A 13731-nucleotide genomic window follows, 5' to 3' on the forward strand; every position below is an offset into this window, starting at 1 on the left:
AACTTTGTAGACTCAAATCTTTAAACATATCCTTAGCATATCCTGTGTGCCAGGCATTGTGCAAGATGTGAGACTCCAGAGATGGTAGACAGTATATAAATAGTCATATGCAAAAGATACAATGCAATCATGGGGACTCTAAGTATATAGAGCAATTTGTTCTATCTAGGCTGCAGGAAGGTTTCATTAAAGAAGTGGGTGATATTTAGGAGGAGGAACAAGAGCTCTCTAAGAGGAAAAGGGGAGGCCGGGCTCACGCCTATAATCCGAGCGCTCTGGGAGGCCGAGGTGGGAGGATTGTTTGAGCTCAGGAGTTCAAGACCAGCCTGAGCAAGAGCGAGACCCCGTCTCTACTAAAATAGAAAGAGATTATATGGACAGCTAAAAATATATATAGAAAAAATTAGCCAGGCATGGTGGCACACGCCTGTAGTCCCAGCTACCTGGGAGGCTGAGGCAGGAGGATCACTTGAGCCCCAGAGTTTGAGATTGCTGTGAGCTAGGTTGATGTTATGGCACTCTAGCCTGGGCAACAAAGTGAGACTCTGTCTCAAAAAAAAAAAAAAAAAAAGAGGGAAAGGGGAAATGAGAGATTTCAGTCAGAGGAAACATTGAGGCATCAAATTGCCTGTAAATTGTCTATTTTTACATTTATGTGAGAGGCCATAGAATTTTGGAGCTAGAAGAGGGTCTATCAGTAATAGCCTACTTACACTTACCTCTTTTTACTAAAGAGACAAAATCACCAACTTCAGGTTGGTAGTCTAATTATTATTATAATCATTATTATTATGTTTAGAGATGGGATCTCACTCTGTCGCCCAGGCTGGAGTGCAGTGGCATGATCATAGCTCACTGTAGCCTCAAACTCCTGGGCTCAAGCGATCCTCCTGCCTCAGTCTCCCGAGTAGCTGGGGCTACAGGCATGCGCCACCATGCCCGGCTAATTTTTTCTATATATATTTTTAGCTGTCCGTATAATTTCTTTCTATTTTTTGTAGAGACGGGGTCTCATTCTTGCTCAGGCTGGTCTCGAACTCCTGAGCTCAAACAATCCGCCCGCCTCGGCCTCCCAGAGTGCTAGGATTACAGGCGTGAGCCACCATGCCTGGCTAATGCTTATTGTTTTAATATTATGAGTGCATCTTTTGGCATGGTGCTAACCATTGAGGATACAAAGTTGATTAGTTACCTTCTACCTGCTCTTTCCTTCAAGCCTGATATTTATATATATCACTGCCTACCTAACATATTCATTTGGATGTGTAGTAGTTATCTCAAGTTAATATGTCTAAAACCCATCTCCCCATACCTATCTCAATAATGGCTCACTTTCTACCTAATGGAAACTAAAAACCTAGGAGTCATCCTTGATTTCTTTCTTTATACTATTCTCCACAAATGAAATCCAATAGTGAGTCCTGTTGGTTCTACCTGTAGATATCTAGAATCTGTGTTGTTTCATCCCCACTAGTCCAAGCCACCATTCTCCCTTCCTTGCAATAGTTTCCTAACTGGTTTCTCTGTTTCCACTTTGCCTTCCTCCCAATCCATTCTCTGCATGGCAACTAGAATCTTTATTTTTTCTCCTTATTGTTATTTATTTTTTTAAATTGACAAATAAAAATTGTGTGTGTATTTGTGGTGTACATTCAAAACATGTTTTGAAATATGTACATATTGTAGAATGACTAAATCAAGCTAATTTAGCATGTGTATTACCTCACGTAGTTATTTATTCATGGTGAGAATACTTAATACCTATTCTCTTTGCAATTTTCAGATATATAATACATTGTTATTAAGTATAGCAGTCATGTTGTGCAATAGATCTCTTAAATTTATTACTCCCATCTCACTGAAATTTTGTATCCCTTAACCCCAGTATCTTCCCCAATTTCCCCATTCCCCCACACCACCTTCCCACCTCCTATCTAACATTCTACCCTCTGCTTCTGTGAGGCTTATGTTTTTAGATCCCACATTAAAGTGAGATTATCTGGTGTTTATCTTTCAGTTCCTGGCTTATTTCACTTAACTTAATGTCCTCCAGGTATCCAAACTGTTGCAAATGACAGGCTTTCCTTTTTCTTTAAGGCTGAAATAATAGTATTCTATTGTGTACTATACTTTCTTTATCCATGCATCCACTGATAGACACTTAGTTGATTTTTGTATCTTGGCTATTATGAATAATGGCGAAATGAACATGGGAGTACAGATATCTCTACAGCATACTGATTTCATATCCTCTGCATATATACCTAGGATTGCTGGATCATGTTATAGTTCTATTTTTAGTTTTCTGAGGAAGTTCTAGACCATAGTATAATGGCTATACTAATTTACATTCCTACCAACAGTGTACCAGGGTTCCCTTTCCTCCACATCCTCACAAACGCTTGTTTTCTTTTGTCTTTTTGATAATAGCCATAGATAGTATCTCTTTTAACACATTAAATCAGTTCATGTTTTTTCTGAAGTTTTTTTAAAAAAACTTCTGTTTTAGAAAAGACTTCTGTTTTTTAAAAAAGATCTCTAATGGCTTTCCATTTGTACTTAAAATGATAATCTAAATCCCTTACTTTGGCCTTTAAAATCTCAGGTAATGTGGTTCTACCAGCCTTTCTGATTTCAGTTTCAAACCACTATTCCCATCATTATGCTCTAACCACAGTTATTAAGCACCTTTTTTCCCCTGTTGTTGAAAAAGCTGCTTTTATACTAGTTTATCTGTAAAGCCTGAAGTGCTCTTCCCTCTTCCCCATATCTTCACATGGATGGCTGCTTTTCTTTCTGGCCTTGGGGAGGCCTTCTCTAACAAACTAATCTAATATGGTGCCTTGTTACATCACGTTACTTGTCACATTGTTCTGTTATTTTCATCATAGCACTTGCCACTACCCTATAGTTTCTTGTTGATTTTATTTTTTCTTCTACCTCCTCTTCCTACCATGTGAGTAGGGGTCTTGTTCAATGCTGTGCCTCAGGGCTTAAAACAGGTTACTTAGAACGTAGAAGGTAGTCAGAATATGATAATTGAATGAAGGAATGCAAGAGTGAAATAGATGAAAAGAACTAATTGATAAAAGTGGTGAGGAACATTATTGGTAGGCTACTACTTATTTTTCTTTAAAAATTTTAGAAAAGTGAAATATAATTCACATACCATAAATTTTACGCTTAAAGTGTACAATTCAGTGGATTTTAGTAAATTCACAAAGTTGTGCAACCATCACGATGATTTACTTCCAGCACATTTTTCATCAACTCAGAAAGAGACTGTGCCTACTTAGTAGTAGTTTCTTTCCACTTCCACCTTTCTCTAACCCCTGGCAACCACTAATCTACTTTCTGTCTCCATGGAGTTACCTATTCTGGACATTTCATACAAATGGAATTATACAGTATGTGTTACTATGTATTTTGTATCTGGGTTCTATTAATTTATCATAGTATTTTCAAGATTCATCCATGCTATAGTGTGTATTGGTATTTCATTCTATTTTATGGCTGAATAGTATTCTATTGTATGGATATACCACATTTTATTTATCCATTTATTAGTTGATGGGCAGTTGAGTTGTTCCTACTTTTTGGCCATTATGAATAATATTGCTATGAACATTAGTGTACAAAATTTTGTGTGGACTTGTTTTCCATTCTCTTGAGAGCATATTTAGTCATCTCTCTTCCGTTCCCCTGAATCCCTGACAACCACTGATCATTTACTGTCTCTATAGTTTTGCCAGAATGTCATATATTTGGAGTCGTACAGTATGTAGTGCTGTCCAACTGCTGCTCTCACCTAGCAATATTCAATTAAAGCTTCATGTCTTTTGTGGCTTGATAGCTCATTTCTTTTTATCACTGAACATAATATTCCCTTGTATGAATGTACCACAGTTGGTTCATTCATCTATTGAAGGGCATTTTGGTTGTTTATAATTTTGTTGATTATGATTAAAGCTACTATTATATAAATGAGAGCAGCTGTTTGTGTGGACATAGGTTTTCAAATTAATTAGAAAAATACCTAGGAGTGTGATTGCTGGATTATATGAAAAGATCATATCTAGCTTTGTAACAAACTGACAAACTGTCTTCCAAAGTGACTATACCATTTTTGCATTCCTCCTAGTAATGAATGAGAGATCATGTTGCACTGCATCCTCATCAACACTTAGTATTACCAGATTTTTGGATTGTAGCCATTCTAATAGGTGTGTAAGTGGTATCTCATTGTTTTAATTTGCAATTCCCTGATGACAAATTATGGTGAGCATCTTTTCAGATGCTTATTTGCCATTGTATATCTTCTTTGACAGGGTTTGTTTGTTTATTTTTCCCATTTCTTTATTGTTTTCTTGTTGAATTTTAAGAGTTCTTTATATATTTTAGATACAAGTCCTTTATCAATATGTGGTCTGCAAAAGTTTCCTGCTAGTCTCTTGCTTGAATTTTAATATTCTTTACAGTATCTTTCACAGAGCAGAATTTTTAATTTTCATAAAATTCTAATTTATCAATTTTTTCTTTCATGATCATACTTTTAGTTTTATATCTAGAAACTCATCATTGGCCGGGCGCAGTGGCTCACGCCTGTAATCCTAGCACTCTGGGAGGCCGAGGCGGGAGGATCGCTCGAAGTCAGGAGTTCGAGACCAGCCTGAGCAAGAACGAGACCCCATCTCTACTAAAAATAGAAAGAAATTATATGGTCAGCTAAAAATGTATATATAAAAAATTAGCCAGGCATGGTGGTGCATGCCTGTAGTCCCAGCTACTCGGGAGGCTGAGGCAGGAGGATCTCCTGAGGCCAAGAGTTTGAGGTTGCTGTGAGCTAGGCTGACGCCACGGCACTCTAGCCTGGGCAACAGAGTGAGACGCTCTCAAAAAAAAAAAAATCATCAAATCCAAGGTCATATAGATTTTCTCCTATGTTTTTATCTAGAAGTTTTCTAGTAGTGTGTTGTTTTTTTAGGTCTATGATTCAGTTCAAGTTAATTTTTGTGAAAGGTATATTTGTATCTAGATTTATGTTTTTGCTTATGGATGTTTCAGTGTTTTACCACCATTTGTTGAAAAGACTGTCGTTTCTCCACAGATTTGCCTCTTCGCCTTTGTCAAGATCAGTTAACTGTGTTTGTGTGGGCCACTGACTTTGATTTTTTTCTTTGTGACTTAAAAAAATCACTTCATTGAAGTATATCCACATACCATACAAATCACCCATTTAAAGTATACTATTTGATGTTTTTTAGTATTTTCCCAGGATTATGCAACCATCTCCACAATCACATTTAAACCTCATTTTTAAAATTCTGTTCATTGTGGACAGTATCTCTTGACTTGACCTTGCTTTGTTTAAAGGAGAACTTCAATCTCTCCACCCTTCTCTAATTGTTTTTATCATAATTGCCTACTTTTTCAAGGGGATAATAGTGTCTCTTATTTCTGAAGGTATTGTTTATGTTCAATGTGTTCTTCTGTTTGCTCAGTTTTCTTTAGTATTGGATATATTGTTGAGTTCTAGTTCTTTCATGGTATTGGTTTTCCTAGAATATTAGTGATTTGGGATTTTCTGTTCACTTGAGTGTTTGAGAATATTGGTTTACTTCTTGGTGAACACAGTCTTTGATTACAGGAAGTTGCCTCTGATGACAGGAAAGAGTATGAACTGCTCCCTATATAGAGGTATGCCCGTAGGTTCTCTTTTGACTGCGAGGGTTCCCTTAACCTGATGGGAGAGAGGTAGTTAAAATCCTTCCCCCCACCATGCTCTGAGCTTTAACCTAATGTTAACTACCTGCTGCCACCTGCCTACTTCTTAGAAAAAGGCCAGCACAGGAGGGTATTGAGATTTACTTGCTCAAAGACTCTGGGTCAAGTTCCCATATAACTTTCTGGAGAGTCCCCCAGGGTTCCCTCCTATAGTCCAGATTCTGAGTTTGCAGCACAGAGCTTCATTCAGCAACCTCTACTGAGCATATTCTAGGTTAGTCTCTCTCAGATTTTTTTTGTCACTATGTCATCACCTTTTTAATCTTATCAGAATTTCTCAATTTCTGATCTGCTGATAGTGTTCTTTCTTGCTTACTAGCTATACTGAGGATTTCTTATTCTCCTAATGGTAACAATAATAGCAACATCACCTACCAATAGTGATGGTGATTTAAAAGAGATTATAGGCAGAAATGTAAGTAGATATGTTTTGTTCAGACTGCTTTCTTGAAAAGGTTATCTTTTCAATACTCATAGCTTTTAGCCTTATTATTTCTAGAACACATTCTGTTTTGACAACTTGTAACAGTTTTTGCAGGTGCTTATCTGCCTTTCTGAAAGCATGGATGTGTTTGACAATTTTTAGGAGAAAATTGCTCTTGGGTGGAATTTTAATTTTTCTTAATGGCAGAGTGTATGCTGAGTATTCATATAAATTAGAATAAGTATGAGGAGAGGAAATGGAATTAGGGAGTTTGAGGATTGTTTTAGGAACTTGGCTATTAATAGTTTCAGTATAATATTAACAATAGTATTAATAATTTCAGTATAAATTAGCCTTGTGTGGGTTCATAAGTGACTTGATTAAAATGTGTTGATATAGGAAGAAAAATGTTAGAAATAATTGGGTAGAAGATAAAGGTAATTGAGTAATGTTGGGAGGGGGTAAGAGAATGGGCTTTAGAGATTTAAGTCCTGGATCTGAATTTTAGCTTCTTAATTTACCACTTTTATAATCTTGGGCACATTATATAAGTTCTTTAAGCCTCAGATTTGTCATCCAGAAAATAAAATAATAGCATGTATATCATAGAGTTATGAGGATTAAATGAGATATTGCATGTGAAATACTTCTGAGCAGAAAGCCTGCAGTTAATATTAGTTAATATTAATCATCATCATTACTATCCTGATGTAGGAGTTCTCAGCCTGAAGTTGACTGGAACTATCAATTAACAAGTATTTATCGAGTACCTGATCTCTAGTATTGGACTTAGACCTATGGAAGGAGCTACTGATGTGAAGACAGGTTGGTACCTAGAGTTGGAGCAAAGAGAACTAATGTTAGTGGAGTTCTTCCCATGGGGTTGAATAATAAGGTAGGTATTACTATTATCATTTTATAGATGAGGAAGCTGAGATTCAGTAAAATAACTTCTTCAAGATAATGGACTGTATTGAATCCTAGTTCTGACATTTAACTAGCTGTGTGGTCAGACTGAGTCATTTAACCTTGAAGGGATGAAACTCTTCACACAAATAAATGATGTTAATTTGCTTCTGATTTTGAATAAATTGACATATTCTTCAGTGTCAAAATATAGTGTATCTATTTTTTAACCCCTACTAGTGTTCCTATTTTGAGTTCTCTATAAGTCTACCCCCCAATTCCTTCAGCGTAAGATTCCCTAGTCCAGTTTAGAAAATACCAACTTCGTTAATAGTTGGATAGAACAATAAAGGGGTTAAAATTAAGGGTAGTGATGGATGACTTTAGTAAAATGATAGGAAATGGTTTATGAGAATTGAACTGATGTCATAATGATACCTAATGTATCCTGTAGGGTCTCAAAGAGGAAATAAATGATACTATTGAAATTTATAAAAGATAAATCAAATTGGAAGACTGTAGGTCAAGCTGTCTGTTCAGAGCCATCCCTAGGACTGAGTTATTTACTAGACAAACCACTCTGTCCCTGCTCTAAAAATTGATTTGCCTTCAATTATGAGTAAGAGAACTGGGAAAATAAACCTGAGTATCTTGGATGGCCTTGGGATAATGCTGTGAATTAACATAACACCCCTTATATGTAATGTATCACTTACATTCTTATCTGAAAGCTCTAAATTCTCCATAATTATGCTGTGTTAGAAACTGTGCAGGGGAAATTAGCAGTCTAATCCCTGTCCTCTGAAACTCTCATACATTGTATTAATAACTCTCATACGTTGTATTAATAACTCTCATACATTGTTAGTGGGATTGTAAAACAGTGAAATTTATTTGGGGAAAAATAGGCACTATACAAACTTTGAAGATGTACATGACCTTTAGTATAGCATTTCTAGGAATGCTTAATGTCTGCATATTATCTTTAATATCTGCATATGCACAGAGATGTTTACTGTAGTATTTGTAGTAGCAAACAACTGGAAACAACCTAAATGTCTATTCATAGGGAACTCATCAAACTATTTTATGTATACATGTATATATCGAAATACTATTATTCAGTCTTTTTTTTTTTTTTTTTTTTTTGTTGAGACAGAGTCTCACTTTGTTGCCTGGGCTAGAGTGAGTGCCGTGGCGTCAGCCTAGCTCACAGCAACCTCAAACTCCTGGGCTTAAGCGATCCTACTGCCTCAGCCTCCTGAGTAGCTGGGACTATAGGCGTGCGCCACCATGCCTGGCTAATTTTTTCTATATATATTTTTAGTTGTCTAGATAATTTTTATTTCTATCTTTAGTAGAGATGGGGTCTCGCTCAGGCTGGTCTCGAACTCCTGACCTCGAGCGATCCAGTCGCCTCGGCCTCCCAGAGGGCTAGGATTACAGGCGTGAGCCACCGCGCCAGGCCTATTCAGTCTTTAGAAAGAATAAGGTAGATCTTTTTGTACCTTAACAATCTCCTGGATATACTAAGTGAAAAAACATTATTTAGTATACTATGGTATGCTACTATTGTGTAAAAGCAAACAGAAACAGGCACAAAGCATTCTTATGCTTCTATAGACATAACTCTCTGGAAGGATTCACCAGATATTGACAATTGTGATTTCTTCTAAGGTGAGTGGGGTGAGAGGGCAACATATTTGACGTTTTTGAATTTTTTTTGAAGATGTGCATTCATATATCTTCAAATACCATGTGAGATACATGCATTTGGCCACACATTGTTGCTGTAAGAGCTTATACTCATGGATGAGAACTTCTGTGTACATGCTTTATTTAGTATTTCTGACTTTGAACTTGAGGACTCTGTCAGTTCATCTTTTGTCCTAGGAATGGGGAGCATTATTGACCACCCCTTCCAGGGTTGGGTGGATACTGGTAGGAAAAGTTTCAGATAGCAGTTGAAGAAAAAACCTAATACAGTTTTAAAAGAGAATGTTAAAAAAAGTATTAAATAGTTAGGGTATTCTGCCTGAAGAAAGCAGAAGAGTCATATAGAAAGGAAATCAGATGAGGAATTGAAAGCATTCCGAAGTGTAAATGTCCGTGGAAATGAGGAAGCGAGAGGGGGGATCCAGAGTCTGCAGGGAACTGAAAAAAATTTTTTACAATGTTTTACCCCTTTTTTGAATTATCTCTAAATTATACCCCTTTGAAAAAAGTCATTTTCCATACTTTAAAAAAAAAAATAAAGTCCAGATGATAATTTATGGTTTCCTAAGTAACTTAAGAAGATAGCAAAATGAGGATTAGAACCTCGTTTTCTAGATTTCCAATCTAACCCCAAGATTATTCTAAGATTACCAGAAACTCGATGTGAGCATGGAAAATAGCACACACACACACAAAAAAAAAAAACCCAGAAAATTAAAAAAGTTCTGTTTTAAACTTGATGTATAAAAACATTTGTTTCCAAACAAAGGTATCTTTTTCCCCATCCATTCTTAGGGTGTGAAGGTGGGATTTGGGGTTAAATCCAGTTTTGTCATTGTACTATCATTTCTTTCTTTACTCTGAGTCATTCTGGTGAAGGAAAGGGAAAAGTAATTAAAATACTAACCGTTACATAGCGTTTTACAGTTTTAAAAGCTTTTTTCACATATATTATTTTGTCACTTTGCAACTATTCTATCTATAATACAGGTAGTGGTGATATTTTGTTATTTTTATTATACTTTCATTATTAAAGAAAACATAGACTCTGGAAAGTTAGATAATTTCCCTGAGATAACATAGCTAATGTGTGTCAAAGCTGACCTTCACAAAATTGGGCTCAGATTTTTTTTTTTCCATTCTACCAAAGAATAAAGTTTTTTGAAGTAGATTTACTTAGTTTGGTGGAAGACCAACTCTGAAAGGGGTATTGATCAAGAAAACATTTAGAAGCCTAAAACTTTGGGGTAGAGTGATTTGATTAGTAGGTGGTTTTGGGGGGCAGATGAGACTCTGACCCTCCCGAGTGCAAACACAGATGAGGTCCTTGTAGTTCTCATGTATTCTTGCCAGCCCTTTTCAGAGCTGCTTGTCACATCTTCAGTCTCTGCATTGATCTGAGCCCTGGGCTAATTAAAGGGAATGTACTTAACACTCTGCTTGAAAACTTGCACCACATTCGTCATAGGAGAGCTATTTTTGTAATTAATCACACATAAATTAGTAAAATGTCTTTTTCTAAAATATGTTGGTGAAATATGTTTCTCATACTAAATTTTGATAAAGGGTGAGGAGGAGGAGGAAAATGAAAACTTTCAAGCTTGATAGGCCTAAGTATATTTATATAATTTATATTTATATAAATATAGTTAAAAATTTTTTTTTAGAGACAGTGCTTTGCTATGTTGCCCAAGCTGGCCTCGAAAGAACTTCTGGCCTAAAGTAATCTTCCCACCTCACCTTCCTGAGTAGCTGGAACTACAGGCATGTGCCACCATGCTCAGCTTTTATTTTTTTATAATTATACTTTAGAGATGCTGGGAAAGAATTTGGTGTTAGTGCATTATCTGATTAAACTGAAGAAGAATTTGCATACCCTAATGTGGGGCCAGAGCTTGACTCTATCTAGTTTTTGACCTTTGGATTAATCTGAATGCACTGGAAAGCCACTGAGTGGTTCTAAGCAGAGGAATAATGTCATCTGATGAGTGTATTTAAAGAGAGTAGAGATATGGGAGGGGTGGATGTGTGAGGAGCATCAATTTAATTCTAATTAAACAGCTGAGAAGAGACCTACTTTTAAATGAGAATGCCAGTACTTTACAGTGAAAAATACCTAAATATTTGTCCTTTGAATTATTTTGGTTGACTGATAGATTCTTAGTTTGTCTCAGAATTCTCAATGATTTTTTAGAGCTCCTTAGTTGATTATAATAGTGTAGCCAGGGTTGAGAACTGCTGCTTTTTACTGTGGGGAAGGGGGAGGGATTTGAGGGGTAAATTTGGGAGAAGGGGTAATGAGTGAAAAGCTATGGAGAGTTTGGAAAGTATAACCATTGTTATGTTTGTTTGTTGTTTTTGTAATTCCACTTTCATATTCATATGTTCCAGTGTCTGGATGTTTTTGGTTGTATGAATTTAATAACATTCAACTGTAAAGTTCCCATTTAGCCTCTTCTAATTTTTTCTTTTCAAACTGTTCCTTTTCATAAGGAAAGAAGGAAAGTATTGAGAAGGGGTGACTAGGATGTAACATAATGTGAAAAGAACTTGCCAGCATCAATAGAAGATTCCATCTCTTAAGAACTCTTTTTTTAAAGAGATGGGATCTCGCTTTTTTTTTTTTTTTTTTATGAGATGTGGTCTGGCTGTGTTGCCCAGACTGGAGTTCAGTGGCTATTCCTAGGCACACTGATATCGTACTACAGCCTTCAACTCCTGGCCTCAAGAGATCCTCTGGCCTCAGCCTCTAGAGTAGCTGGGACTGTGGAGTCCACCATTGTGCCTGGCTCTCTGAAAAATTCTTAAAACCATATCTAAGCCTAGTTTCAGCCGACCGACCCACTTAAAACATTATATATGTATGGATACTGTGTATGTGTGTGTGTGTGTGTGTGTGTGTGTGTGTGTGTGTGTATGCATTCAGAAATGTGCGTGAACCAGCCATTACTAATGTCTAGCTCCCTAACTGCTTAGCAAGAATTCTGGATTAAGATTGCTGATGCTTCTTATAATTGAGTAGAAGAAAATGTGGCTTCTCTTTCTTGCTCTAGGATTTTTGTGTTTTATTGATATAAAATTATATCATTATGCTTCTTATAGGAAGCAAACAAATTTATTTGTATTAGGATGAGAGACTTACAATACGGGTAAAAAGAATAAAATGAGTAAAATTTACCGCGGAGATACTTTTCATTTTTTTAGATTAAAACCTATAGTCCTGAGTCATTAATTTATTGTCAAGAGCTAGATTAATTACAAGTAACATTTTTTTTCTCATTGTGAGTTAAAGTAGGGAATGTAGAGAAAGTCTGTAGGTGTTCTGGGTGGAGAACATAGTATTACAGCAGTTATATTGCTGGGATTCAATGTAACCAGCATAGGTTAGCTTGAGTGGGCCTGAAAGTATATTTGATGTTTATTTGGGGACATTCAGGATCACCTCTATGTTATTTTATCCAGTAGTATGGCGTAGTAGACTCTTGAAGGTCATGCCTTACATTTTGAAGTGCCTTTTTTTTTCTTTTCTATTCATAGTGGTAGTCGCTCTTCTAAAACTTTTAAACCAAAGAAGAACATTCCCGAAGGTTCTCACCAGTACGAACTCTTAAAACATGCAGAAGCCACACTTGGCAGCGGCAACCTCCGGATGGCTGTGATGCTTCCTGAGGGGGAAGATCTAAATGAGTGGGTTGCAGTTAACAGTAAGTAGCTGTTCTATTTTTCAGGAGATTATGAATTAGGTTAATTAGCCTCATTGTAGGTGAGTGTTGGGGTGTTACCCATTCTAGATCTAGTTAACAACCTAAAATCGCAATATACTGATGTCTCAGTCCAACTTTAGCCTTTATCTTATTTCATTTCTGACTCTGGAGTTTTTATAAAATTCTTGTTTCCTGTTATAATGTATTACAAAACATAGATTTACTGTTTATATCTTCAGTGTAGTAATAATAATGATAATATTTATTATTTATTATTTGTCATACACAAATTATGTGTTTGGCACTCTGCTGTCCTTTCTACATGGATGATTTTATTTCATCTTTATAAGTTTATGGTGTAGGTATGTTTATTATCCCAGTTTAATAGATAAGGAAGCTGAGACAGAAAGGTTAAGTAACTTGCTAAAGTCATGCTGCTATTAAATGGCAGAGCCTGGGCTCAGACATACAGCTGTAGAATTTCAGAGTCTATACTTTAATCACTATGCTAAATTGTCTCTGTCAGTATCATACTCAGTTATTTGTCTAAGTGTGCTTATTTTTTTTAAAAAGGCAATTCAGTAGTGATCTTATGAAATTAGTAAAATGTTTATGAGATACTCTAAATTCCTAAAAAGAATAACATAAGTAAAAAGTAAATATTATACATTCTGGGGACTGAAGCTAGAGAAAATTGGGGAATAAAAGTTTAGGGTTTTTTAGCATTAGTAAAAAAAAATTAATAGAATGTTATAACTGAAGGAAGTTTATTTGAATTTAGTAGAAATAAAATAAAATCTAATTGAAAACATACACGAAATGTCTAGGCTTTAAGGAAAAGCAAAACAGTATTTTTCTTATAATATTTGATGATATCTTATTATAATTTGAATTATGTCGTAGGATTTATAAATTAAGCTGCCACATACTATAATAGTAACTTTTAGGAACCAGAAGGATTTTATTGAGATGTCTGTTTTATTGAAAACCTTACTGTGACAGCATTGGCACAAGAACTGTATTACTATAATGTGGTTCAAGAGAGTTTAGTTATTTGAAACAAAGAAAGTGATTTGTTTATTTTATTAATGAGACCCATATTACCTATAAGATGGTTCTGTGGCACTTCAAGGACATTATTGAGAATAAATCTCCAATATATGTGTACATTATTCTTTTTGCACTTGTGTCTTTTTG

The 13731-nt window shown here is 35.8% G+C and overlaps 1 protein-coding gene across 1 annotated transcript in view; it reads left to right on the plus strand.

Annotated features, from left to right (window-relative positions):
- The window catches only part of MOB1B (MOB kinase activator 1B), a 31501-nt gene that overhangs the window by 2764 nt on the left and 15006 nt on the right, over positions 1-13731 (plus strand). The window contains exon 2 of the mRNA XM_045532441.1: positions 12368-12534. Within this exon, the coding sequence (XP_045388397.1) occupies positions 12368-12534 (167 nt within the window). The remainder of the gene's footprint in view (positions 1-12367; positions 12535-13731) is intronic.

This window comes from Lemur catta, chromosome 19 (assembly GCF_020740605.2).
Source record: "Lemur catta isolate mLemCat1 chromosome 19, mLemCat1.pri, whole genome shotgun sequence".
Lineage (NCBI taxonomy): Eukaryota > Metazoa > Chordata > Mammalia > Primates > Lemuridae > Lemur > Lemur catta.